Source organism: Clarias gariepinus, chromosome 18 (genome assembly GCF_024256425.1).
Source record: "Clarias gariepinus isolate MV-2021 ecotype Netherlands chromosome 18, CGAR_prim_01v2, whole genome shotgun sequence".
In the NCBI taxonomy this organism is placed as follows: Eukaryota; Metazoa; Chordata; class Actinopteri; order Siluriformes; family Clariidae; genus Clarias; species Clarias gariepinus.
This window is the reverse complement of record NC_071117.1, coordinates 7373142-7399735: the sequence shown is the minus strand read 5'-3', so window position 1 is coordinate 7399735 and position 26594 is coordinate 7373142. Positions and strand designations below refer to the sequence as shown.

General features: G+C 36.0%; 1 protein-coding gene across 1 annotated transcript in view; it reads right to left on the bottom strand.

Annotated features, from left to right (window-relative positions):
• LOC128506546 (complement C3-like) overlaps positions 1 to 26594 on the bottom strand; it is a 45482-nt gene that overhangs the window by 905 nt on the left and 17983 nt on the right. The window contains exons 5-33 of the mRNA XM_053477042.1: positions 25536 to 25624; positions 25315 to 25397; positions 25152 to 25239; positions 23353 to 23455; positions 23013 to 23133; positions 16467 to 16582; positions 16052 to 16198; positions 15718 to 15915; positions 15327 to 15518; positions 12413 to 12574; positions 12154 to 12283; positions 11472 to 11543; positions 8570 to 8693; positions 8392 to 8483; positions 8127 to 8266; positions 7187 to 7393; positions 6174 to 6237; positions 4960 to 5046; positions 4563 to 4675; positions 3581 to 3640; positions 3416 to 3506; positions 3282 to 3330; positions 3016 to 3106; positions 2814 to 2903; positions 2625 to 2730; positions 2447 to 2542; positions 1743 to 1823; positions 1448 to 1531; positions 1182 to 1311 (exon numbers count right to left, since the gene is read on the bottom strand). Of these exons, the coding sequence (XP_053333017.1) occupies positions 1182 to 1311; positions 1448 to 1531; positions 1743 to 1823; positions 2447 to 2542; positions 2625 to 2730; positions 2814 to 2903; positions 3016 to 3106; positions 3282 to 3330; positions 3416 to 3506; positions 3581 to 3640; positions 4563 to 4675; positions 4960 to 5046; positions 6174 to 6237; positions 7187 to 7393; positions 8127 to 8266; positions 8392 to 8483; positions 8570 to 8693; positions 11472 to 11543; positions 12154 to 12283; positions 12413 to 12574; positions 15327 to 15518; positions 15718 to 15915; positions 16052 to 16198; positions 16467 to 16582; positions 23013 to 23133; positions 23353 to 23455; positions 25152 to 25239; positions 25315 to 25397; positions 25536 to 25624 (3206 nt within the window). The remainder of the gene's footprint in view (positions 1 to 1181; positions 1312 to 1447; positions 1532 to 1742; positions 1824 to 2446; positions 2543 to 2624; positions 2731 to 2813; positions 2904 to 3015; positions 3107 to 3281; positions 3331 to 3415; positions 3507 to 3580; positions 3641 to 4562; positions 4676 to 4959; positions 5047 to 6173; positions 6238 to 7186; positions 7394 to 8126; positions 8267 to 8391; positions 8484 to 8569; positions 8694 to 11471; positions 11544 to 12153; positions 12284 to 12412; positions 12575 to 15326; positions 15519 to 15717; positions 15916 to 16051; positions 16199 to 16466; positions 16583 to 23012; positions 23134 to 23352; positions 23456 to 25151; positions 25240 to 25314; positions 25398 to 25535; positions 25625 to 26594) is intronic.

The window sequence follows — 26594 nt, the reverse complement described above, 5'->3', positions numbered from 1 at the left end:
GCATATTGGTTATAAAATGTCTACACGTTTTTGTTAAAATACTGAAGATGAAGAGAGCATGACAATAATCCAAAGCATACATCCAAATCAACAAAAGTATAGCTTCACCAGAAAAAAAGATTAAGGTATGGAATGGCCCAGCCAGAGCTGAGACCAAAATCCAACAAAAAATCTGTGATTTGATCTAATACCCACACCAAACAGACAGATTTGGTGTGATTTTGCAAAGAAGAGTGGGAAAATCAGCTACGCTGATTGATTGATTGTAAACCCTCTGCCCACAAAAAAAAAAATAATAATCTGTTTTTTTTATTATTATTATTATTATTATGTACAGGAGATATTAAATAGGTCATATTAAAGGTGAAAAAAGTTCTGAAATAATTTTTCTTGGTCTAATGTTTTAACAGCACAAAAACCTGCCATTTTAACAGGGGTGAGTATAATTACAGTAGATTTTAGAGGAACCATGTGTGATATTGTCACGGACAGAGTTACAATATAAAAATGACAATGAACAATTATAGGGAGTTAAAAAATCTTTGAAAAAAAAAGTTGACTAACTACTAACTACTGTAGCTAACTACAGTGCCTAAGTAAAGTTTTCAGACCCTTTTAAGTTTTCCACATTTAGTTATGTTTTAAACTACTTTTTACAGTGCATCCAACCTTTTTTTCTCTCTCTATTTTTTAGTTATAAATAGAGTAAGATCAGAACTGTACTGTACTCATGGACTTACAGTATCAACATTTACACTTCCAAAAAATTCAAAGAATTCTCATTAAACACAATTCCCAGATTATTTATTTTAAATTTTTAACAAATTAAAAGTTAACATAAAACTTTAAACACCCGTTTTTATGGCATGCTGTTTGTAGAATGAGAAACAAGGTTTTGAAAAATGGGTGTGAAACATAAAATGTGGGAAAACTTAAAATGGTCTGAAAAGTTTCTGCCAACACTGGTAATAGCACCTCAAAAATATATCTTATTTAATATTACTGTAATATTAAAATAAAACAAATTATTATTATTATTATTATTATTATTATTATTATTATTATTATTACTTTTATTGAAAGGGAATTATTATTTTCAAGGGGAATATGTGATCTTAAAACTGAAATAATAAATGTTTATTATTAAACAGGTCTATGATTTAATTGTTTATAATCCACACCTTTGCCCAGTCAGGTTTATCTCTTGAGCCATGATGAGGTAGGCCTTGCCTTCCTTCAAAGCAAGTTCGTCTCTGCAACCCACCTTGGTATAAAAGTCTCTTACTTCATTTAGCACACTCTTATCAGTCCCTACAAACAAACAAAGAACAATAGAAATATATGATAGAGATAATTTACGTTTGAGTTTTTCTGCATCTAGTAATATCATGTTATGTGTTTTTCTTTCTGCAGCACAGGATTTGTACTAAAAAGCGTAGTTTCTCACCTTCTTTAATAACTCTTACTATGGTGAAAGTATAAACATCAGCCAAGCCTGATCTCGTCACTGTTTTCAGAATTGCTTTGTAAACTGGAAAGAAGATTTGAGCAGAGGGATAAAAAGTAAGTAAGATCTAATTACAAGCTTAATGTGATGAAACGAGTTCGATTTAAGCAGATGTCATGTTTACTGTTTTAATTTGATGAGATTTAACTGTTTATTACGTATAATTAATTAATATGAGCAATTCTCCAAGTTTTTTAACCCTTTAATAATTGTCCTGGGCAGAAAGAGTGCTTACTGAATTCCTTTTTATTGCAGGCTTCTCTACTGCGAACCGTTTCTTCCGGAACCGCCGGTCCTTTTAGTTGAGGGCAGTTTGCTTAAAAAATAAATAAATAAAAAATAAAAAATACAATTAATTACAGGACTGTATACTGTGTGACTAGGTTTATAAGAGACTGAATTGAATATTAATTAATATGGTATTATTGGCCCAACTTCGTACAGTGGTATTTGTTAAGAAAACATGCAACACTGGGAAACTTTGAAGACATAGACTAAATAAATAAAAAAAATCAAGTTGTCTTGGCAATTTACCTTCCCCCTGTCTGACTGACCCTGTCAAACTGCATTAAAAAGGTGAATATGGTCATTTTGTGAACCCTTTTTATTGTGGGTAAGTATTTATTTTTTCATTTAAATAAAATATGCTTCAGTTGGCTTACAGATTAGGGTTACAGTGGGGCAATACATTTCTTTTATTTTTTTAACAAATTGTCATTTTTAATTATGATTAATCAATTATCATGAACTAACATTTAGCTTTATCACTAACTATTTATCATAAACTCAAAATTGGAACTTTTGTAACTTTTTAATAATAATGTTTCTGCAAGTTGGTTAATAATGCAATGTCTCTTTCTCTCAATATCTTTCTGTATACCACACAGGCAGACAGACAGACAGATGGATGCACACATAGAGTCTGATTCTGAAACTTACCCATAGCACAGGTGCACACTTCTTTATAGCACATGATGTTTATCGAGCCATTTATCTGCTCCATGTTTGTGCCATAAAACTTCACACATCGGTTTTCTTTAACACAGACCAGATAAATATGTAAACAACAGAGTGTGTGTGTTTGTGTGTGTGTGTGTGTGTGTGTGTGTGTGTTTACCTGGAGAGTAGTACTCATACACACTGACAGCAGCAGGTTGAGGTAAAGCTACTTTAAATATCTTGTGCACTCTAAAAACAATCCTTTCTGGCACAGTGTGTGATACCTGACGAGAAAACAAATACATTTCAACAGATAAGTTTTTTGCCACATTTTATTTATTCAAATGTGAAAATATTTTAAACTTACCTTATCAAGATAAATGATAAGTGAGCCTCGTTCGGAAAGCTGCTTATTTATCTCAAACTTCTGTATGTATCTGTCCCTCCCAGTGGTTAGCTGAGATATTAAGTATAAAACACACAAATATTATACATTGCGTTCTGTTCAAATATTTCTCATCAAAAACTAGACAACCTGTCTTCAAGCATTTTGTCAGATGTCTGCTTACTTCTGTAAGGTCATTTACATCCACCACAAAGCCTGTCATCAAGGCAATATCCAAAACAGTCATAGTGGCATCTCTGTTTGGATCCTTAAACCTGATTTAATTGATAAAAAAAGGAAAACAAAATGTTAATTTATATTTAATACATGAAATTATTTTATTAACAAAACTTAAGAATTTAATTTGGAGATAAACTAATCTATTTGTAAAACTGCATGGCTCCTTCTTCTTCTTTTTTTTTTTTTTTTTTTTTTTTACAGTGTACTTACAGAAGCTTAATGATGACCTGGTAACTTTCTTCGGCATTTGGATATGATACTAAGAGATAAATATTAGAGAAAAATTTACAACCAAACAAACAAAAATCTTGATTATAGAAATGAAATTAAGAGGTGACTCTTACCCTCTCGTTCCTTTCTCATTTCAAGAGACAAATCATACTTTGTGCACTCGCTTTTCTTTTCTATTGGTCTTGCATAATAAAGTGTATATACCTTCAAAAAAGAGGACGTAATAAATAAACTCCCATTAAAAAACAAACGGTTTTGTGGTATCTGTGAACACTTACTTTGAGAACTCCAGCACCAGATCCCTTGGCTGTGACATTGATCTCTTGCTCCAGCTGAACCTGTAAAAGTCCAGACACAAAAATCCCCTATTTAGTCTTTCCATCATAAAGAGCACAAAACGTCTTTGTACAAATAATAAGAATTTGAAAAACTACTGTGAGCAACAGGTGGATGAATATTTTAATAAAAGTGGTACTGTACTGGTAATTAATCTAATAGCTGTGAAAGGTAAATAAGAGACACTGAACTATGTCCCAGACCACATTTTACAAATTTAATTTAATATTATAGACTTTATTAGTATGATGACATATTTCGAATGTACATATACAGTTATCTGTCACAAATTGTAATAAAATGCACAGGCTACACTTCTTATTAACCCTATAATTCCTATTATGACATTATAAATAAAATAACTATAAATATTATACATGTTGATTCAGCATTTGTCCTGTATTCTACCAAACTTTTTTTTCATGCATTTATTAATTCTTCACATTTGTGAAAACAGCACAGTGGTAAATAAAATTAAACGGTATTTACAAGAAACGGTGAAGAAGCTCAAAATCAAACATAAGGGGCACAGAATGATGGACATGCACTGCTATATGTGTTCTATATTCAATATATGTTTTATAGTAAACCTGGCAATCTCCGCAGCCAAGCTGCTCACCAAGGTCGCTAAGACAACGTTTCAATGCAGGTCTCGGCCTGAGCCAAGCCCTGCTGCTGAAGTGATTGACAATACATGCTCCCATGCCAGGTACAAATCCTGCCCTTGTCTGCCTAAATTATACCCTTCACAGATTGAATAATTACATTAAAAATCCAAACCATACCCTAATTTTGTCCTGGCTATGCTTAATTATGGATAGGCTAATTATGCCTCAAAGCCACTCGAAGGCAAAAATTCCAACTTTAAACTTCTCCATGATAAAGCAAAAGCACAATAAACAGAAACAGCTATAATTTGATAACCTTTTCTGTGTGTGCAAGGTGTGCATTGTTCTTGGTGAAAAGCCATCTGATGGGGTAACTTCGAATTCCACTTAGTTCCATCTCCAAGTGTACATTCTGATGATCTCTTACTACTAGTAGAAAAAAAAAAGAACAGGTTTTAATTACTTTCAATTTAATTCTGCATGATTAACTTTGACTATATACGTAAAAAAAGTATTTAGATATTCTCAGAAAACTGCTTAGTGAATAACTATTAAGCTTATGGATAGAATTATAGGAAGTTAATTACATGTTCATTGTTGCAAAGCATTAAAAACTAATGACACACATTATGTTTCTGCCTCGTTTGGACTCTGCATGTCATGAAAGTTAACCACACTCAGGAAGTTTCTACTCCTATAGTGACATTTCTTACCAGTCACAGTGATGTAAGTGTGTGCAGGGGAGTTTGGGACCCGCCCATTTGGTATGTCACTCTTGTAATGCACAACTTGAACGCCACCTTTTATTCCAAAAGCACAGACAAGGCACAAAACAAACAGTTAAAAGCATAGTAATGCACATGCAAATGGAAAAGTACGAGTATAATTAGTTCCGGAAGTGGGCTCGTATTCCAAAACACTCATAAATCGAATCAAACTCTGCCATAGGAAATAATTAAAACTTAAATGATTCATTCCACAGCCCAAAAATAAAATTTAAATTAAATTAAAATAATTAACACAAATAAAAATAAATAAATAAATCCTGACAGATAAGTGTTTCCGTTTGTGCATGCAGGCGCTGTGTGTGTGTGTGTGTGTGTGTGTGTGTGTAAATCTAAAGTAAGCTTCCCTCTCCTGCATCTGATCTTACATAGTTACCCTTCCTCTACTCTTTTCACACATGCGCGCACACAACAGAAACACTGTTTTATCGGAAAAAAATTAACAAGAAATATCTCCATGAAACTCGATTAAGTGACACACTAACGGAATCACTGCTGTAAAGTAAAAAAAAAAATTAACCTGCACTAACCTGTTCTAAATTAGCCTTTGTCAGTGTGTGTCTGTGAAGGCAAAAGTAGGAGGGGTCTGTGTGTGTGTGTGTGTGTGTGTGTGTGCACACAAACACAAAGAGCAGCTGAGCCTTGAGCAGAGAGAGAAAATTGAGACTGAGACTTGCTTTTGCTTTATACACGCGCTGTACACACACGCGCTGTACACACACGCATACAGACACAAAATAAAATATGTTTTACACACACATACGTGGTCACAGTGTTATAGTAAACAGTACACGCGTGCACGGATGTTGATTATACCAGTTAGAGACGAGCACTAAGACCCAGCAGGGGAGATGATTTAACCACAATTCCGCAGCGCAAGAGAGAGAAAAACCGTTGGCTTAGTTGTGATCATGTGACGCTTGGCTTTAAAACAAGAAGCGCATGCAAGATACATGATACTCGGTACTCGAAAACCAAGACTTGTTTGTTTCCAAGTCAAAATGTATTAAAAATATTTGCTTGACTTGCGGAACACTTGCAATCCGTGTTACTTGCAATCCGAGGTTTCACTGTATGCAAAAAGTAAATAATGAGACATAAATAAGGAAAAATAAAACTTTATTGCTTGCTTTAAATCTTACCAGGTACTTTGGATGGATTTATTTCCAAATGTAATTTTGTGAGTTCAGTTAGCACACCTTCAGACTGTAAATAGAATGATAATGTTTTAGACCTTATACTGATCAAGTCGAGAAGCCTTTTGTTGTCATTTAAGCCATATACAGTACCAAAATGAAACAAAACAAATTTCCTCCTTAAGGGGCTACAGTCCATACAACATAAAATAACAAAAAATAAAAAATAAATAAATAAATAAATAAATAGCTAACTAAGACACCTAATTAGCTGATTAGCTAAGACAAACCAAATTAACAATATAAATTAACACAACTATCTAAGTACTTATAAAAGACACCAAATCAACATAAAGTTCATGTCCAAAAATGAGCGCCAACACGACACAATGTAATACTCTGTGGTAATATTTACATACATTACAGTACATATTTGTACATTTCATACAAAACTATGAATGAACACATGTGGAGTTATGTACTTAACAAAAAAGGTCTCCACAGTCACCGGACCTGAACCCAATCGAGGTGGTTTGGGCTGAGCTGGACCGCAGAGTGAAGGCAAAGGGGCCAACAAGTGCTAAACACCTCTGGGAACTCCTTCAAGACTGTTGGAAAACCATTTCAGGTGACTACCTCTTGAAGCTCATTGAGAAAAGCCAAGAGTGTGCAAAGCAGTAATCAGAGCAAAGGGTGGCTATTTTGAAGAAAGTAGAATATAAAACTTGTTTTCAGTTATTTCACCTTTTTTGTTAAGTACATAACTCCACATGTGTTCATTCATCGTTTTGATGCCTTCAGTGTCACCAATGTAAATGGTCATGAATATAAAGAAAACACATTGGAGGAGTAAAGGTGTGTCAAAACTTTTGGCCTGTATATACAATGTGTTATATCACATCTTTCAGAAAATGTATGTATTCAGGTTCTACAATGGCATACTGTATTATCAGATGTTAATTTTTTTTTTAATAATCCTCTCTGAAAAGCTGATTGACAAATAATCTGCTGATACTCACCACCACCTTCAGGGTTCTTCTCACTCCATCATGAAATGTTGCACTCGCAGCCTGTACCTCTATCTCATGGTTCCCTAGTTCTATGGGAGTAATTACATATGGGATGGCTCTGCTGGACTTGGCGTCAATGTTAACTATGGTACAGTATTTCTTCTTTTTGCTGGCTGCGCTGCAAACATGCTCTGTCTCAAAGAATTCCACACGCACCTGATGTGGACAGGAAGTCAGACAGATGCTTTTAGTATCAAAAAAGTAGGGATTATATTAACTTGTTAGAAAGCAAGTTTAATGTAAGTTATACAGTTGTACAGTGGCTGAACTAATTTAATTCATACAGCTTCTGCAACCACTTTATTCTGTTTAGTGTGGGGCAGAAATGGACTCAGGGTTAAGTGTCCATCCATCATAATAGATTATGGACACACCCATGCACCCTTGGGGAAATTTATTATATTTAGTCAACTGGCATGGCATGGCATGTTGGTAACCATGCTGTATAAGTCTGCTCTCATGGACTAACCCATATTTTTTCATAATAAGGATATTTCTTCAGATTTTCCCGAAGGACTCCTTTTTCTTTCATTATTGGCAAAATTTTGGCTCTCATTTTTAGTCTGGTCCTTGGACATGACCAGTTTCAGAGGAATGTTTTTTTTTTCTTTGCTAAGCCACACACTGTGACCTATGGTTCAATGATTGATGTTTAGGTCGGTGGTCAGTATACTACTAATGCTAAATTCTGAGTGGTTGGAGCAGACAAAGAGGGCAGTGAGGTTGCTGCTGAGATTACATAAACAACATAAACAATAAGGCACTTTGAAGCCTGTCACAGTAAAACAAAATCCTATTAAATTTTTTACTATATTCTAATTCTTAAAGATGCAATATATAGACAGATAGAACTAATAATAATAATAATAATAATAATAATAATAGGTACCCTCTGTTTCCTATTGGAGAAGTTATGCAAAATAGCTTTGATTTCTACTTGTTCATTGCGTACTGCTGAGGAAGGTAGCTTGAGATCCACAAAGAAGGCTTTTGCCACTGGTATTTCATAGGGATCAGATACACAGATACCTACAGGGAAATATATATTTTAATTATTTGACATCATATCGCAGCCCTTGCAGATGTCCATTTTAATTTTTTTTAAATCAATATCAATATTATTTTTGAGAAATGTAAAGAGATGTGGCACTGACCATGGGTTTTAGAGAGACTGATGGCAAGGACTTGCCAGGTAGTAATAGTGTCTTTTAGATAGGCTCTGTCCAAGGTGAGACTTATTGTATCACTAAAATTAAAGGGAAATAACAGATCAGTGCAAACATTAACCTCCAGAATGTTACAATAATAAAGATCCTGGATTATTGCATTCACCATGGTATGTTTCCTCGGCAGCCTGGGAGTTCTGTGTCTACCCACAGCCAGCTCTCAGGGAACTGTGTTCTGCTGACAATTTCATCAGAACTTATGAATTCATCATCATCATCTTCATAGTTCCCTGGATAAATAGATGTTGGGAAATCAGGTGTTGGACCATTGGCAATTATTTTTCAATAAATAAATCTAATCTAAATAATTATTATTTGAGAAAAAAACTTTACAGAGAATCAAGGGTATTGGGTGTCTGCTTGATTTTCAGTAAAGTAAAAAAAAAAAGTAAAAATGTATTTGCATAAGTAATTTTCAATGTATATTTTATAACCCACAATTTGTTTAAAATTTATGAAAACACCACATTAAATGGCAATTGTAGCTGTTATTGTTAGAGTCCCTAGGAATCTACTTTGATTCGAAGCAAGGAAGGTTCTGTCACCCCCATTGGAATTGTTACAGTACTGCAATCTTGTTTAGGGGCAGGGTTAGCTCAGGGATTAACACTAGAAGCGCCAAGTACCAGTCATTTGACTGCAATGGGGAAAAAAATAAATAAATACTTCACACTCGATCAAATTCCAGTTCCCTCCTTTCATGACTTTTTTTAAATCTGCGAGCTTAATCACCCTGCATGCTTACATTTTCAAAATCGCACCAGTAAAAGCCAGTATATTGCTCTTATTTACGAAAAATTGCTGACAGCTGCGCGCCGGTCATGCCGTTTCCTGTCTTTTCTAACCTGTGATTCTCATTTTTCTCAGCAGATGGTGCAAGGGATCGCTGTGTGTATGTAACTATGTCAGGTTTTATTCCATATATGCAGTATATATATAAAATGTATTCCGCCAGCAAAACATAATGTAAAACATAATAAAATAAAATGTTCAATGGTACCAATCAAATCAGACTTCATAATTACTTTGAGTGTAATTCACAAATTTACTGAATATATTACGTTTTTATGTGTATACAGTATGTGTTTGTATGTGAATATAATATATAGGTATGTGTTTGTGCGTGCATCTCATATGGGACATTCATATAAAATGCAATTCGTGATAAGTGTATGTTGTTAAAGTATTTGTGGATATGTATGTACAGTAACGACGCATAAACTGTTCAGAACGGGCCGGGTGGTGATACCGCGACACTCCGTGTGATCATTTAATCGCACTGGTAAAAGGTTTTAGGGCCAAAGAAAAAGCGCGCTGAAGAAGACACAGGCAAAGCCTCTGTCTGTCTAAGATACGGGCGAGAGAATGAGGGAGAGCAACATGCATCAGTTTAGTGTGCGCTCTCGGATTAAAGTGCACAAAGCACAAACTCTCTTTTTCTTCCTACTATGAATTCTTAAATTTTTGAATCATCGTGTTCACCCATGGGTTTACTGCATAAACACCAGAACAAAAATAACAAAGAATTTTGACCCAGCATAAACAACCCAACAATGTGTTTACAGAAACCCAGCATTTTTACTAATAAATGGAGGAAGTGCAGTCAAAGCCCGGGGATTCTGCATGCTGTCATGTTGTATTCAGCGAGTAGCATTTTTTTGTGTTTGTTGCATTTCATGTCTGTAGTTTTATCGATAAATCTGCTCATATCTGCCTTTTGATCAAAAAACCCCACGCGCAACTCACTTTCACTTTGCAAAAGGCAGTGTTTATTGTTTAGTATATATTTAAAGCACATAAACACACACAAAAAATATTGTTTTAGGCTAACATATCATACACTTTTGTATTATTAGTTTTACTTCGTCTTTTTGCACACACGCGCGGATGCGTTACAATAATAATAAGAATAATAACAATAATAATAAATTCGGAGCACTACTACTAATAATAATAATAATACTGAATGGAGAAAGTGCAGTTAAAAAAGTATCATTACTTGAGGAGAGAAGAAAATAAAGAATAAATACATATCAGTACCCAGATAGCACAGGTACGTTGCGGAGACTGCTGCTAAAGAGCGCATCATCTGGTGAATATCGCGTTTTTATAGTCGTATTTTGATCGTCTGCAGATTGCCTGTTTAAGCTGTTAAATGATACATCGTCTTTACATCTATACGACATCTATACGATGTATCTTTATCATCCGAAATTTGCTGGTATGTGGACGGGAAATATAATAATCTGGAAATAGAGCGGAGAAACACCAAAGGAGAATCAACCAGAAGGTGGCGGTAGTGCAACACTTACAGATGCAAGCCGCCGTTAAACTCCAAAGAAGAAGGAGAACAGTTTGTTGAGAAGACAAACGTTTGGCAGGCGGGTGGAAAAGGTAAGCAGGAATTAATTCCCATCTTTCTAAATAGAAACGAAATACTAAATATAAATGTCACCTGCTGTGACATTAGCGATGTTTAGTCACGTTATTTTGGTTTATGCTATTTCTTGTACTTTTAATTACACTTAAAATACAGATGGTTATAAACGTGCGTTTTTAATGGCCAGATCTGTATATTGAATGGAAAGTCTGAATATATTGAATGGATAGTCTGAATATATTGATTGAAACATGACGTCATCGAAACACAGCGCCATCTTTAGGAAGAATGAGCAAGTACGCGAGAAACTTGGTTGCTGCGATTCTGAGAAATGAAGAGATGGTCAACACGTTAGTAAGTGCAAATAGATTTTCTCAAGATTGCATAATTAATTAAATAAACAAATGAACAAAATGAAAAAACCTGTCCTGAGAATGCCTGCCAAGGTTTAGGGCCTGGTTATATATAATGTGCAGTGTTTATGTTCAAACAGGTGATTTTCTGGAACTGTTAGTCTATTCAAGCTAAAATTGGGTAGGGTTCATTTACTGTACATGCTAAGCTGGTGCAATTTTCTTTAAATGACCGTATTACAACTGAGCAAAAAAATAAAAAATAAACTTCCTACACAAGGTTGCAGTGCTTTGTAAAACAGACTCACCTCTTTTTTTCCTCTGTGGTGGGGAAGAACACTCAAGAGCTAGCAACAAAAAAAGGAAAAAAATACTAACATTAATAAACTGCTGGGTGAAACATTTCGATTCATATTGGTTAACAAAAAGTGAGGTTGTAATAGATCCAAGTGCAGGAGAGAGACGGGTTTGTTTGGTAAACAAGCTTAGTATCAGATGAATTTTTGATTTACTCTCTTTAGTTAAATCAAACAAATTCTCAAATCGCATATCATCTTTTATATCCTAAAACTAACAACTGTCCCGACCCGCCAAGATCACCTGTGAACTCTGCTTCCATGGTCCACCCAGCAGCTTTCTTCCCACTGCCTCGGTCTTCACTGTGCACACCTGTTCTTCATCAGTAATCACGTCGCCTCCCTATTTAAGCCATGCACTAACTATACCTCCAAATTATTGTGGGCCTTTCAAGCTGCACACGGAGCTCTTGCGGCGCCTCCCTGCACCTCCGCTTTAAAGTGCAGCTCTCTGTGCACATACTGTTTCTTGAAACAGAGCAGCAAGCTCCTGCACTTGGATCCATCACAACCTCACAGATCCCTAACAACATTTCATTAGTATTATGCATGTGGCATTCAATTGGCAGAAATTTGAGAAAAGTTTTTCTATAAGCTATACCTGTTCTTTCAGTGGTGCCTCCTGCTTTATCAGACTGAAACAGTAGACCTGCATCATAGAAAACTCCCATACTGTCTTTACCACTGCCAGCTGTACAGCCAGTGTCATGCTTCTCAATAATATCCCAGATCTGTCAGGGTAGATAGAAAAGAACCTAAGTTATATGGGGTTAAAAACCCAAGTTATATTGGGTCACACCATTGTGCACAGGTTTGAGCATTTGCTTGATTTAGTTAACCAATTACTAGGTGTTACTAACCTTAGTCTGTGTAAGTCTGTTCTTGTTGAGGACAAAGACAGCTTTATCCACAGCTACTAGTCCAACCTTGGCTTTTGGATCTCCAGTAACTATGAGATGAAACTCATCACCAGGCTCAAAGACCTTTTTGACCTTTAAACTCTCCCTTACGTCCAACTTTAGCTACATGACAAAAACAAAGACAGAAACAGAAGTTCTGACATGTCCTGACATTTATGCATTTTTTTTAACTTATATCCTAAATGGCTTAATTAAACATTCAGCACAAACTGGACTACAGTAATATGTGAGCAGCATGTTTATACAAGTTTTTATTCGAGAGAAAATTACAGTTATTATTGAATTAAAAAATGTGTCTCTAAAATAATGCCACAAAACACATAACAAGGCCACAAAACATAGCATTTGTGTACAAGACTTTTGTGAATCTTTTAGTTTAGATTTTTTTGCTTTAAAATGAGGTGACAATAATTCTTTTCCATTTGTTGTTTCTTCTTCTACTCTTTCTCAGGCATCTTGAGATTGTGCTAGCTGCAGTAGACAGAGGCCAACCCTGAGAAGATCCTGAAGCATCCAGAGAAGGACCACCTCCAGCTACATTCTGCTTCATGATAGTTTGAAGATATACTCCTTAGCCCCCAGTGATCCAGAACCCCTCTGCACTTGTCTGACTCATCCTGGTGCTGAACTGTACTGGATTTCATGTTAACTTGGACATTGCTTTTATGCTTTTAAGCTTTTATGTTGAACTTCCAGCTGCCTAAAACATTATGTCAGCCAAAAAAATCCTGCTATCCGTTATCACCCAAATGAGGATGAGTTCCCTATTGAGTCTGTTTCCTCTCAAGGTTTCTTCCTATTGCCATCTTAGGGAGTTTCGTTGCCACCATTGCCATAGCCCTTGGCTTGCTCATCAGAGACAATCTAATCATTATGATGTATTCCTTCTTTCATTTTTTATATTTATTTCTTATTCTTTAGTCTTTTATTTTAAGGTCTTTTATCATAAGGTCACGAGCAGTTGTCAAAGCATTTCACTGCATATCATACTGTGTATGACTGTGTATGTGACAAATAAAATTTGAATTTGAATTGATACACATTTTTATTTGCTCCTACATAGTTCCATAATTTTCTGAATTTTGTAAAGCTGCTTTGAGACAATGACCATTGTTAAAAGTGCTATATAAATAAAATTGAGTTTAATTAAATTGAATAAAACATAAACTACTGTTATACACAGAGGATAATATATACTTTAGCTATAATCCTAAACTATTAAAGACAAATCTAATTTGGAATAATATTAACTACACTACTGGTAAGGAGTAGAATAATATTGTACAAAGATAACCAGAGTAAATGTAAAATGCAGCTTTTAAATAATTGTTTGATTTATTAAGAGAAAAAGGCTGTCCAAATGTGCCTGGCATATGTGAAAAACTTTGTCTGGCAGTAATCAGGCCTAAGCGTGGCAAGTGGAATTTTAGTCAGCTTTCAAAAAATACAGTTTCCAGTTTATACATTACGCCCCGATTCCACTGAGCCAAATTTGCTACTGACATCTCCGAATTAATCAGCTCTGTAGTCATTGTGGTTGGTCCCAATTCTGTTAATTTGTCAAGCATAACGACCCCACATTGAGCCGTTAACAATTTAAACGAATTCATGAGGACATGAAAATAGAAAAATAATATATACATGTAATTTGGTTGCAATTAACACACATTTACAGCTGCATGAAGACATCAAATCATACACAAAAGCTGCACACAAATGCACGAGCATTAAGCAGTAGGGGCAGTGATATGTTATCCAAAGAGAGAAATACATGTCAGTATTTACAGTGACATTAAAATATTTGCATTAATTTGAATCATTTAGCACTTTTAATATTCGTGGAATTTATTAAATTTTTATTTGTATAGTGCTTTTAACTATGGTCATTGTGGCAAAGCAACTTTATAGAATTAAAAGATAATTATAAAAATGTGTATGTAATACAAGAAAAAAAAGTGTAACAATTTGTATGCAAGAAAGAGAGAATCACAGTCAAATCACAATCCCATTTTATATTTGTGGGATGTGATGTTCATCTTTATTTATCTTCATTTTCTTTCTTTCCCTTGTTCTTTTGTATCAATAATGATTCTTCTTTCTCCATTCATTATTATTATTATTATTATTATTATTATTATTATTATTATTATTACCTTTGCTTTGTGTTTCTGGTCTAGTGTCACTTTATGTTTGACTGCACAGTTAAATGCATGAACATATTTTTTAATCTATTTATTTCTGTTTTCATTTAGTGACAAATGTGTTATCCACTGAATCTTATCATTCAACTCAATTTAAACAAATTAAACTCAATGCAAATACAGTCAATTTCTTTGTCCTCCAATAATATACAGAACCTGAGCCATGCTGGGTAAGGTGTATGGTGTAAAAAGTTGGCATCTATGACATATATTTTAAAAATAAAAATTAGATGGTAAATTAACAAAAATGTCAAACCACAGCCATTTTAGGTTTAAATATTTCTATTGTGTATGAGGCATGAGAATATATCTTTCAATTGTGCTTAATCAGCACTATTTCCCTTACTTTTATCTACATTTAATACATGGATTTTTGGCTGCCAAATGCTGTCAAACTGGAAAGGAGTTTAAAGCAATAAAAAATGGATAATGACTTTATAAATTACTTTTTTACATTGGGTCGGTAGGCTTGGAAGGTGTTTTTCCCATAATAAATGAAATCATTTTAAAACTGCATTTTATGATCTGAGTAATATTATAATTTGTTTGATGATCTGAATCATTTAAGTGTGACAAATATGCAAAAAAAAAAATCATAAGGGGCAAATACTTTTTCATGGAACTATTGTTAAAGAATAAAGCGGATTACCTACCGTTCCCATACATGAGTCCTTCACGTGGACCCAGATGGAGTCTGACACAACCTCAGAGGATCCTACGTGGTAATACCCAACCACACGAAATGAGGGAAGCAGGTCCTTAGTGACAGGTAGAGACAAGGTCACCAATGACTGCCCATGTCTCTTAAACCTCTCTCCTCTCACAATCTGTCCTTTACTAATGATCTGATACAAAGAGAAGCCCAGAGCTTGAAATTAATAAAATAAGCAAACAAACAAAAAAAGCTTTTCACTAATTAGTAAATTTCAAAGATAGATTTTATGGTTAAGTATAGGCTTAGCATGATTTTTATAATTTTTTACTGCATGACCACCTCATAATATCACAAACATATTTAAACTAATGTGTATGTAAGACACCAACCAGATAAGTAAAATCTTGATTTTGGGCACTACTTTTAAAGTATAGATTGATTTTCATCTGATCACCGATTGTCAGTTCTGCAGTATCTACACTTATATGTAAGTAATTGGTGGAGCCTCCTTTGGTGGTGTAAGCCTGGGCTGTCATCTGGTTCACAGCTTGTCTTTCAGGTAATATGCCTGGAGCTGTAGATTTTGCCTGGTTACACAACAAACAAAAGGTCAGAATTGTATTTAATTTATTTAATAAGCCTGTATTTTGTAAGCTGGCCAACCAGGATATACATATTGATATAAATACTTCAGTTCCCCATATCCTTTTTCATTCAACTCACAGTTATTATTAAAGTCCTCACTCCTCCCTGGGTGTTCACTGTAACCTTGGCCATGCCATTATTCATTGTTCGACCCCTCACATCACCAGGCGTGACCACCACATTTACATTTTCAGCAGGCGACTGGTCTGGATTGGTCACATAAACCTTTTCAAATCCAGAAAAGACACAACGTGTGTAATGCATCATTTTTTCAGATAATGTAACATGAAAAACAAACCAATAGTAATAAGTAAAGCTAATATTCTCTTGAACTGTAGGCTGTAAGCTGCAATGGAGACTTTATTTCAATACATATATTTTAACAATGTAGACAAAAATATTGCATGCAAGGATAGCACGGCACAATTAAACATTTCATGCAAATGAATTACAAAGTACAGAAAGTTTTGTGTTGGTTTTTCATGTTCTATACCATGACATCGAATGACATCCCAGGTTTAAAGAATTTTGGAGATCTCTTGAACTGAATATTGTAGAGTGATTTCACAATTTTAATGCCTCTCCTCTCTGCTTTCACCATTTCACTACCTAAAACACATATTAATATTTTAAAATAATGTATATATTCACACATAGTTAACAATGAATGACAATGAGGTAAAATGAGGTACAGTGTTATAAAAAAGTATTTGCATTCTTCCTAAATGTTTTTTTTTTTCTAAATATTTGCAAATAAAGTAATTGGCACCTAAATCCAATAACTGGTTGTGCCAATAAATAAAAAAATAAATGCTTTCAAAACCAATCACAGAAACACCTTCAGCAAGAAAACATATCTGATAACATTATGCCATCTTAAACAACATGCTATCTCCTTAATAATTCTTGAATTGCATTTGAACTGTCCATGTTATTTTATTTATGGCTCCAAAGCTAACTAGCTCCTACAAACAAGCCTGAATTTCAAATTGCTGTCCAAACCGTGTGTGTGTGTGTGTGCTGATATTCGAAAGCAGAAGAAGTGAAAACATAAATAGAAACTTACGAGATTTAAAGAACTATCTACCACTTCCATGGTTCCTTATTCTCACTTTTTGACTACAAAGTAAAGTAAAACCTTGGAGTTTGAGTAACTTAGTCTGCAAGTGTTTTGCAAAACGAGCAAATTTTTTAAATCAATTTTAACTTGATAAATGAACAAGATTTTGAAATACGGTACGAGAAGTATGCATGCGCTTTGTCTGCCAAATGTCACATGATCACAATTGAGCCATTGGCGTGCATGCATCACTTGTATAGTTAACATCCGTGTTCACATATACTGTTTACTATACGTTTGCAACAGCATGTAAAGCATTTTTTTATTTTATTTTTGTATCCAAGTGTAGTGACTGTTCTTTAGGAACTGCACTGCCACAACAGCCCTCGTGAAGAAAAAGGTTAAAAAAGCTGAGGCAAATTGCAGGCTAATTTGTTTTTGTTTTTACTTTATATTTTGGGTTTCCATTATTTCTTATGTGAAAATTTGTTGTAATAATTTTCTTTGGAATACAAGCACATACAGTACAGTATCTGGAACAATGTATGCTTGCAATCCAAGGTTTAACTGTACAGGTATGCAATTACAACAACTTTCACCCTTTTTAACTTGTAACTGTCAGTCGCTAAGAATTATTTAATATCATTAGTGAATACCATCATGTGTTGGTGAAGCAAAATAACTGGTTGTAGGAAATATTTAATTCTTAGTGTGTTTCATGATATTCTGTGTGCGTGAGAACAGAGTGTCTTTCTTTTACCACGACACAAGCTGCACTTTCAATAAACAGATTCTATAGTAGTTTATGTTAAAGGTCGTAAAACTGTTGAACGCTCGTAAATGCAGAGCTACTCCTAAATTTATGTTCTTCTTTACCTTATCTTTTAAGAGCATTCCAGACTGGATGTAAACATTCCCACATCCACCTTTTCTTTGGTTCTTTGTGTGTGTGCGTATATATACTCCTGTCTCCCACAATAAACTTTGAACGTCTCACTGAACACTGACTTGTGTGCTTCATTGAGGGGTTCCCTGAGCTCAGGCGGGACAGCAGAATACAGGCGGAGCACTGAGTAGACCAAAGGGGGTCTACCAAAATTCAAGAAATCCTTACAATTTGGGGGCTCGTCCGGGATACCTCTAATCAGGTGAGTGCGGCTTTAAATTTTTTTTTCTCTATAAGCATAGAGCAAGCACACTGCCTGGGTTTTTGGTATCTGGACCATATACAGTATGGGGGAGGATTGTCTTGGGGCTTTTACGCCTGTTTAGCGCGCGCTCGCTTCTGAAAGGTTCCTTGAACTGAAGTATAAGTGTGGAAGCTGTATTCTGTTGCCTGCTACTTGTCTTTGTGTGTTGTTTGTTGAAGATATTGGTTATTTCTGTCGCGGGTTAATTCACATTTATAAAATGGGTAATAAGACCACAACTATTTATCTGTAATTTAACAAACCTTTGAATCTTGTTGATATGCTGATAAAGGCTTCTAGGCACTGTCAGCCCGTGGGTGCGGATTACCGCTTTATTTTGCAATCGGTTTTGGGAGATGGGTACGATGAGGCTGATTTGATAAAAACGGTAAAATGCTTAGACTCTAAAACAGACAAATTGGCTGTAGTGGAAAAATAATGAATTTGACTTTCTTTGAGGTAATTCTAATGAGGCTATGAAACTCTTAAAAGATGAGCTAACTACTTATCTTCTTGCATGTCAGCAAGCTAGTCAAGATCTGTCACAGGTAACTAATTGTAGACAAGAAAAGAAAAAAGTTTCTTGAGAGGTATTGAGAGACCTGGACGCTTTTGGATGGTATGCCCCTGCCTGAAGCAAACCCTAACTCACTTTTCCTTACCACCTTCTTGAATAATTGTCGACCAGAAATCATGAAAATGTTAAAGTTTCAATTGTCAGATGGTTCTACAATGTATATTAAAAAAATTAGGTGAGCATGTGAGAACAAAGAAAGGAGATGGTATTTTAGAAAATAAACATGTTTGTCTGTGGAGAGTGGAGGATACAGAGGTAGAGGAGGTCTGCAGGGTCAGAGTACACCCCGTAGGTCTGGTCATTTTTATTACTGTCATAAATAAGGTCATTGGGCTTGTGAATGTCGCACGAAGGCCTGAGATAAGGAACGTAGTGGACAAAATATGTATAATCGATTGAATGATGGTCAGTGGCATGATGCTAATGAGGTGTTTTCTCCTAATCCTTCCCAGCAGCCGCCGTAGAGAGTGCAAATACAACAGCAATATAGACCCAATCCCTTCTCAGGGATGCAGGTAGGAGCATATGATGCATAGGGATGCCCTCAGAGTTCCAGCCCCGCGATGTTACTTCGTACTTTCGAGTCACCTCAGGAATGGATGAAATTTTAAGCTCACTGCTCAAGCAGGGTGTTGTTAAACCATGTGTAAGTTCTTATAACACACCTGTTAATCCAGTACTGAAACCTGATGGTATGTGGAGATTTACAAAAGATCTGAGAAAAATAAATGGCATAATTATCCCTGTTGCACCTGTTGTGCCTGATGTGCTGTCCATTGTTTTCTCTAGACCTTGTCATCATTTGCATTTTTCTGTTATTAACCTTTGTTCTGCCTTCTTCAGTGTTCCTGTGGAAGGGCAGACACAGCCATTGTTCGCCTTCACCCACAGGGGGCGTCAGTTCACCTGGTCTCGTCTTCTGCAGGGTTAATTGACTACCCAAATGTTTTTTCGGCTGTAGTAAGAGATGTACTTGGTTATCTAGCTCTCCCCACTGATTCTGTTGTCCTATTGCACGCAGATGTTTTACTGGTGTCCGCCGCTGCGAAGAAGCCACCACTTGTCTCCTGAAACACCTGGCAAAGAAGGGTTTCGAGGTATCTAAGACTAAATTACAGTTTTGCAGAGACATTGTAAAATACCTGGGCTTTGAACTCTCCCAAGGTCAAAGAAGGCTCTTAAAGGAACGAATTCAGCTTATCATCGACACTAAACGTCCGAGCACTAAACATGCTTTCATGGCTTTTCTGGGACTGGTCAACTACTGTCGTCAGTGGATTCCTGACTGCTCATTCTACGATAAATGCATCAGGAGAGTCATCTCACACAACGATCCGCTCCAACAGCCTCTGACATTGACTGCTGAACTGAAAAAGGTCCTAGGTTCTGCTCCAGCGCTGGGCCTGCCTAACTATCAAAAACCGTTCCATCTAAAGGTCTGTGAGCACGGGGCACCGCTATTGCTGTATTGGCACAGAACCATGGGGGGGAGTGAGACCATGTGCTTTCTTATCTAAAACTTTAGATGCTGTGGCACAAGATTTGCCTGCCTGTCTCAGGGCTGTGGCCACCTGTGCGGTGATGGTACAAGATGTTGAGAAGATTGATCTCTCTCGTCCTTTAATTTTGTATTCTCTATATCAGGTTAAACAAGTGCTACAGAACCTTTAAACACAACATATGAAGGCCTGGATCTGGGTATGAGATTATCCTTTGTCCTACAAGTAACTTAGAGATAAAATCCACCTCTTCTTTTGACACCCTCAGATATGCTCTGGCACGCTTGATCAATGCACAGGATGGCAGGCTAGTAGAAAGAGATCATGACTGCTGCTTAGAGATTGTTCACTCCACTAGTATACGTCCTGATATGTCTTCTACATCAACAACTGGTGAATCTATGGACGTCCAAGGTAATACGCTAGCTTATAGTGTTGTTAAAGAAGCAGCCTGAAAACAGATTTTCTTTCCTGACTCTGGTTCTGATTTGATCAATACATCCTTTCTTGCTAGCTCTTTGATTCCAGATGTAGATTTATTTTCTTTACAAGCTTCAGAATGATTCCTCTTTTTGGCAAGCTCAAGGTGCCTACGTTGTTTCTGATAGTTTATGGTATTGTGCTGATGGTCGTTTGTGTCTGCCATCTCATTGTCTTCTGTTTCTCGTGCGTGAGTTCTGCGGTGTTACACATCGCGCGCGAAGGGGGGTTAAGGAAGATATGAAAGAACTCTTTTACATAGCTAACATGCTTGGAACAATTGATTCATTAATATCTAGATGCTTGGTGTGTACTCAGAATACGTTTAAATATCTTCTGGTTTTGGTAGACAAGTTTTCTAGGTGGGTGGAAGCTTTTCCGTGTGCTCGAGAGAATGCAAAGGTGGAGTCCTAGAGAAAGAAATAATATCTCGTTATGGCGTGCCTTATGCTATTGACTCAGATAAAGGAACACCTTTTACATCACAGGTAACACAGAATTTGTGTAAATATCTTTCACTGTCCTGGCATTTTCACATTCCTTATCATCCACAGTGATCAGGTATAGTAGAAAGAACAAATAGGACACTGAAAGAAAAATTGACTAAAGCAATGCAAACTGTGGGGAGTAAAAACTGGGTTGATCTGTTACCTGCTGTTCTAGCTGAAATAAGAATGACACCAAGAAAAGACGTGCACATGTCACCATATGAAATTATATTTGGCAGACCCTTTCCCGTGCCATGGAGGAAAGGTAAACCCGCGATAGGAACAACTGATCTTGATGTACATATTGCTGAATATTCTGCTGCTCTAATAGATACTCTAACTAAACATTATGAACAAATTGCTGATGTGACTTTAATACCCTCAACAAAACCCACACATCCTTTTAATGTGGGAGATACTGTTCTGGTAAAATCTTTGACCCCCAGAAAACTGGGAGATTGTAAATATGACGGACCAGCAGAAATAATCGCAATTACTCGTATTGCTATCCTAACTGATCTTTTTCCACAGTGGATCCATGCTACTAGGCTGAAGAGATGTCCTGTCGGCGTGAGACCAAAAGATGAATAAATGCGTGTGTATTATTATCTTTCTGTCTCTGTGATTTTTGTTTCCTAGACTAAAGACGTGCTGCAGTGATGTCCAACCCATGACGTGACCTTGATGGAGTGACGTGACACAGAGGGATCGCCTTGGATTGCCACGGGTCGACTCTTTACTTTTGCTATTAGTGTACCATTCCTGGTGGTGTCTTAGCGCCTCGTGGGACGAGTGCAGATTGGGCGTGCCCGCACTCTGAGCACTGTAGCGTCAAGAAAGGCAATAGTTCACCACTAGTAGTTATTTATGAGTTTGACATTGTGAACAAGGTTTTTGACACACACGAGTTTGCACTCAACCTGTCATGTTTCTGTGTATTTTTCGCTGTGTGCAAAATTCTTTGTATGAGTATGTTTCAGGGTATGTTCCTGCGCCGTGTCCGATGGCCTATTGTCTGCCGGCGACTTCTTAAAAGCTCTGAGTTTTATTCAACGATATTTCTTACGAATAAAAGGGGGGAATTGTAGGAAATATTTAATTCTTAGTGTGTTTCATGATATTCTGTGTGCGTGAGAACAGAGTGTCTTTCTTTTACCACGACACAAGCTGCACTTTCAATAAACAGATTCTATAGTAGTTTATGTTAAAGGTCGTAAAACTGTTGAACGCTCGTAAATGCAGAGCTACTCCTAAATTTATGTTCTTCTTTACCTTATCTTTTAAGAGCATTCCAGACTGGATGTAAACATTCCCACATCCACCTTTTCTTTGGTTCTTTGTGTGTGTGCGTATATATACTCCTGTCTCCCACAATAAACTTTGAACGTCTCACTGAACACTGACTTGTGTGCTTCATTGAGGGGTTCCCTGAGCTCAGGCGGGACAGCAGAATACAGGCGGAGCACTGAGTAGACCAAAGGGGGTCTACCAAAATTCAAGAAATCCTTACACTGGTTAAATTATAATTTGTTCATAATGAGTAATATTTGTGCAATTGTTGTGTAAAAACAATACCACACTTAAGGTTGTGTATTGCTGTATATATTCTATATTAATTCAGGATGCGCTCTTGGGCTTACAACCACATCGCTATTTCCATCAATAAAACACTCCCTCTCATGTGGTATTGCTTAATTTTGCACTGGGAAAATACCCACTGACACACATATCTGATGGGATCTTACCGCTCTCTGTTAAATAACTGACTGAAATGTATATCGAGTTTCCAACCAGGTCAGCAATATCTGAGAAAGAATGATGAATCATTTCTCTAGTGAGCACTGCACGTCCCTCCCCATGAATTATCTAGATGCAACAAAATAATGTTAGAGACCTATCCAAAAAACAATGTATCATTGTATTATGTTCCCTAGCAGATAAAGATACAAAAAGGAGCTTTAGTAAACCCAACAGAACAAAGGTAAGTGATTAAAACAGCAGTTATGCATTTCAACAATTCTAACTAAAACTAATTAAATCTGTAAGTGTAACTGTAAAAAGTCACCTTTTGATAAGAAGTCTTACTTGTTCTCTTTTCAAAGAGGCTGATAACAGGGTCTTGGCATCATCCCTCATTACACCAAACACCACAAAGGCAACGCCATCCACATGTTTTCCTAAACGTCCCCTTTATATAATTCAAGAAGATTAGATTTTTACAAAAAGTTGGGGCTTTATTTCAAATTTACAAATATAAGAAGGCCTGCATTATGTAAAGAAAGAAAATTAATTTATTTAAAATGTCTGAAATGTTTAGGAGTCCTCCAACACACAATTAATACCTGGAAGGATAGGCCTAAATGTTTAAATTCATGAAATAAATGTGGTTTAAAAAATATATGAATGGAGATCACTTTGTGAGGTATGCATAGTGGCCACTGTAAAAGGTCAGGCCAGGGTTGTGAAAGAGTGGTTTTATGAGCATGAGGAATCATTTTTACACATGAACTGGACACCTCATTCTGTGTGTAATCAAAGCTAAAGTCATCAAATCTTATTCATAAAGTGTTGAATAATTGTCTGTAATAATAGCACAAAAGTGTAGCTGGAAATCACAGGTTTATATTAATCTTCTTGTTCTAATGAGTTATTATTTTTAACTTGCTCAGAACCAGCCTCCCTCAGACACATCGTCACTGCCTGCAGAGTGAGCCTATCTCAAGGCAGGTACACTTGGAGAAAAAAAAAAACAAGTAGTAAAATCAATAGCCCCAGCTATTGAGACTAAAAGAGCAACCAAAAATGCTACTTCCCCTAGATTATCATACAGTGCCCAATCAATATTATTTGTCCATGAAGGGGAATAAGGATAACAAAAATTCCTTCACTGAAAAGAGTTAGATTTTTGGAAGGAGCACGAGACTGAGAAATGTGGGCAGATTTGGGTCATCAGCTTTCCATGCCATCAGAAATAGTCACCTCAACCTTAGGACCAGACCTGGTACTATGGTCCAAATTTCTTCATACCGTCTGTTTCATAGAGCTGATGGTATACTGCTATACTGAAGGCAGAACAACAGGGCTGGAGAGCAACAGTTCACCCAGTGGTGGTTGGCTGCCATGGCTTTATCGCAACATCCACTATGAGGCTCCTTAAAAAAAAGGGGGATTCATGGCCAAGCTCTGCGCCATACAATCAAAGAGACATTAGAGGCTGCTGAGTGCTGTAGTCAATGGCTGTGGATTAAGAGAAAAGATCGCAGCTGCCTGCCTTAGCAGAGGGCATATTGTGATTAAAAGACCAAATCACCCGATGACATTCAGAACACAACTGATAATGTGCCCCTAACATCTGTCGGTGGCCTGGCATAATTCCATCATCATTCCTGTATGAAGGAACCTTAAATAAATTAAATAAAAATTACATCTAATTTATGCTCAAAATAGACACATTAAAATGTGTATAATTATTAAAGTTTTCTGTAAGGAGAAAATAGGGAAGGTCTTTGTAATGGTCACAATTTATGCTGTATACCATGATGTATACCATCGGAAGGTCTTTAGGACAAATTAATTCTTGCACACATTATTATTATTATTATTATATATTTTTTTTATTATTATTATTATTATTGTTATTATTATATTTGTAAAGTTTTTTTTTTTTTAACAAAAATAGAATCAACTTCTAGTAACAATAACAGTAAATCTGCTCTATTCCGCCACCAAATCTCTCAGTAGTTTTGCATAATGAAAACACACAGTGGTTAATTCTGTAATTAAAGTATTTTTTGCAGTAACTAAGCACTTACTATAATTTCGCTCAGAAAATATTTCATTTATAGTAATTTTTAATGTATATACTTTTTAAATGTTTTACTTACTTGACAATTATGTCCACTTGAAGTTCCTGATCATCCACATAAAAGAAAGACTTCGATGGTTTTAATGTTACCTCAAAACTCGGTAGCACTGCAAAGTAAAACAGAACATTTCAACGCACAGTTAAAAATACCAAAAGCAGAAAACAGTCCTTTTTTTTTTTACCATAGTCTTTAACTTCAAATTCAGCAGTGAAGTTCTTCTGTGGTGTTGTTTTATACCTCATTACTATAGACCATATTCCAGGTCTTGTGAAAACAAAAAGTGCAGAAAGAATTCAAATGAAAACTGTGAGATCATTTTAATAGTCTCACAGAGTATAATATCATATAATTATTCCACAGATATTTAAACTTAATTGATTTTTATTAATGCAGTGAACTCACTTGGCAAATTCAGGGATGTTGTAAAATGCTGTTATGATCCCTTGCATAGGGAAGAGTGTTTCTCTGCTAATTACAATACCTTGAGGATTCTTGAGGGAAAAATAATTGTTTATTATTATTATTAGTAGTAGTAGTAGTAGTAGTAAGAAAAGTTAACTATTTAAAATCTTTAACAGCAATATAAACTTTTTTTTTTATCTTTCTCATACCTTTCAGTAAATACATAATGTATGAATAGGAAAATCAGAAAATTAGCAGATACTTTTCTGTAGCTCATAAGCATCGTTAGGGGACATTATTTTTTTAAAGTAACTAATTACATTACAAAATTACTGTTTTTAAAAAGTAATTAGTTACATTACAGCATTACTTTCTGATAAAAGTAACTAGTTAGAGTTAATTTTAGAGTTTATGGCAGTCATTGTCCTTAAATTTGATCGCTTTTTAAATGTTGGGTATTTTAATATTCATCTCTGCTGTGACTCTAAACCCTTGGTCAAGGACTTTTTGAATATCATTGACTCTTTTAACTTGGTGCAGTGGGTCACTGTCCCCACCCATGAAAAGGGACATATACTGGACTTGGTTTCCCAGGGCCTAGATTTGTGCATTACGGAAATACCCAACGTCTGCAGTTCCGATCACTTTCCTGTGCTGTTTAATTTAACGCTACACTCTGGATAACCAGCGCGCCCCAGAGTGTAGGAGGCGGATGCTCAGCGTCGTCACGGTATCCCAGTTCTCTGATGCTTTTAATGACTCTGGACTGATCAACTCTGGCTGTAAAAGCGCTGAAGACCTGGCTGAATGTTTTAATTCCACCTGTGTTGATATATTGGACCCTATTGCACCTCTCACGCCCACGCACTCTAAACTGATGGCCGAGCCTTGGTTGAACGAGCGCATGCGCGCTCTCAGACGTGAATGTAGATGCGCTGAGAGGAAATGGAAAAAGGACAGGTTGCATGTGTCTTTACAAATATTAAGAGAGTGCTTATCTACCAACATGCTGCGAAGACCGCTAAGACCCAGTTCATGTCTAACATTGTGTCTGCTAAT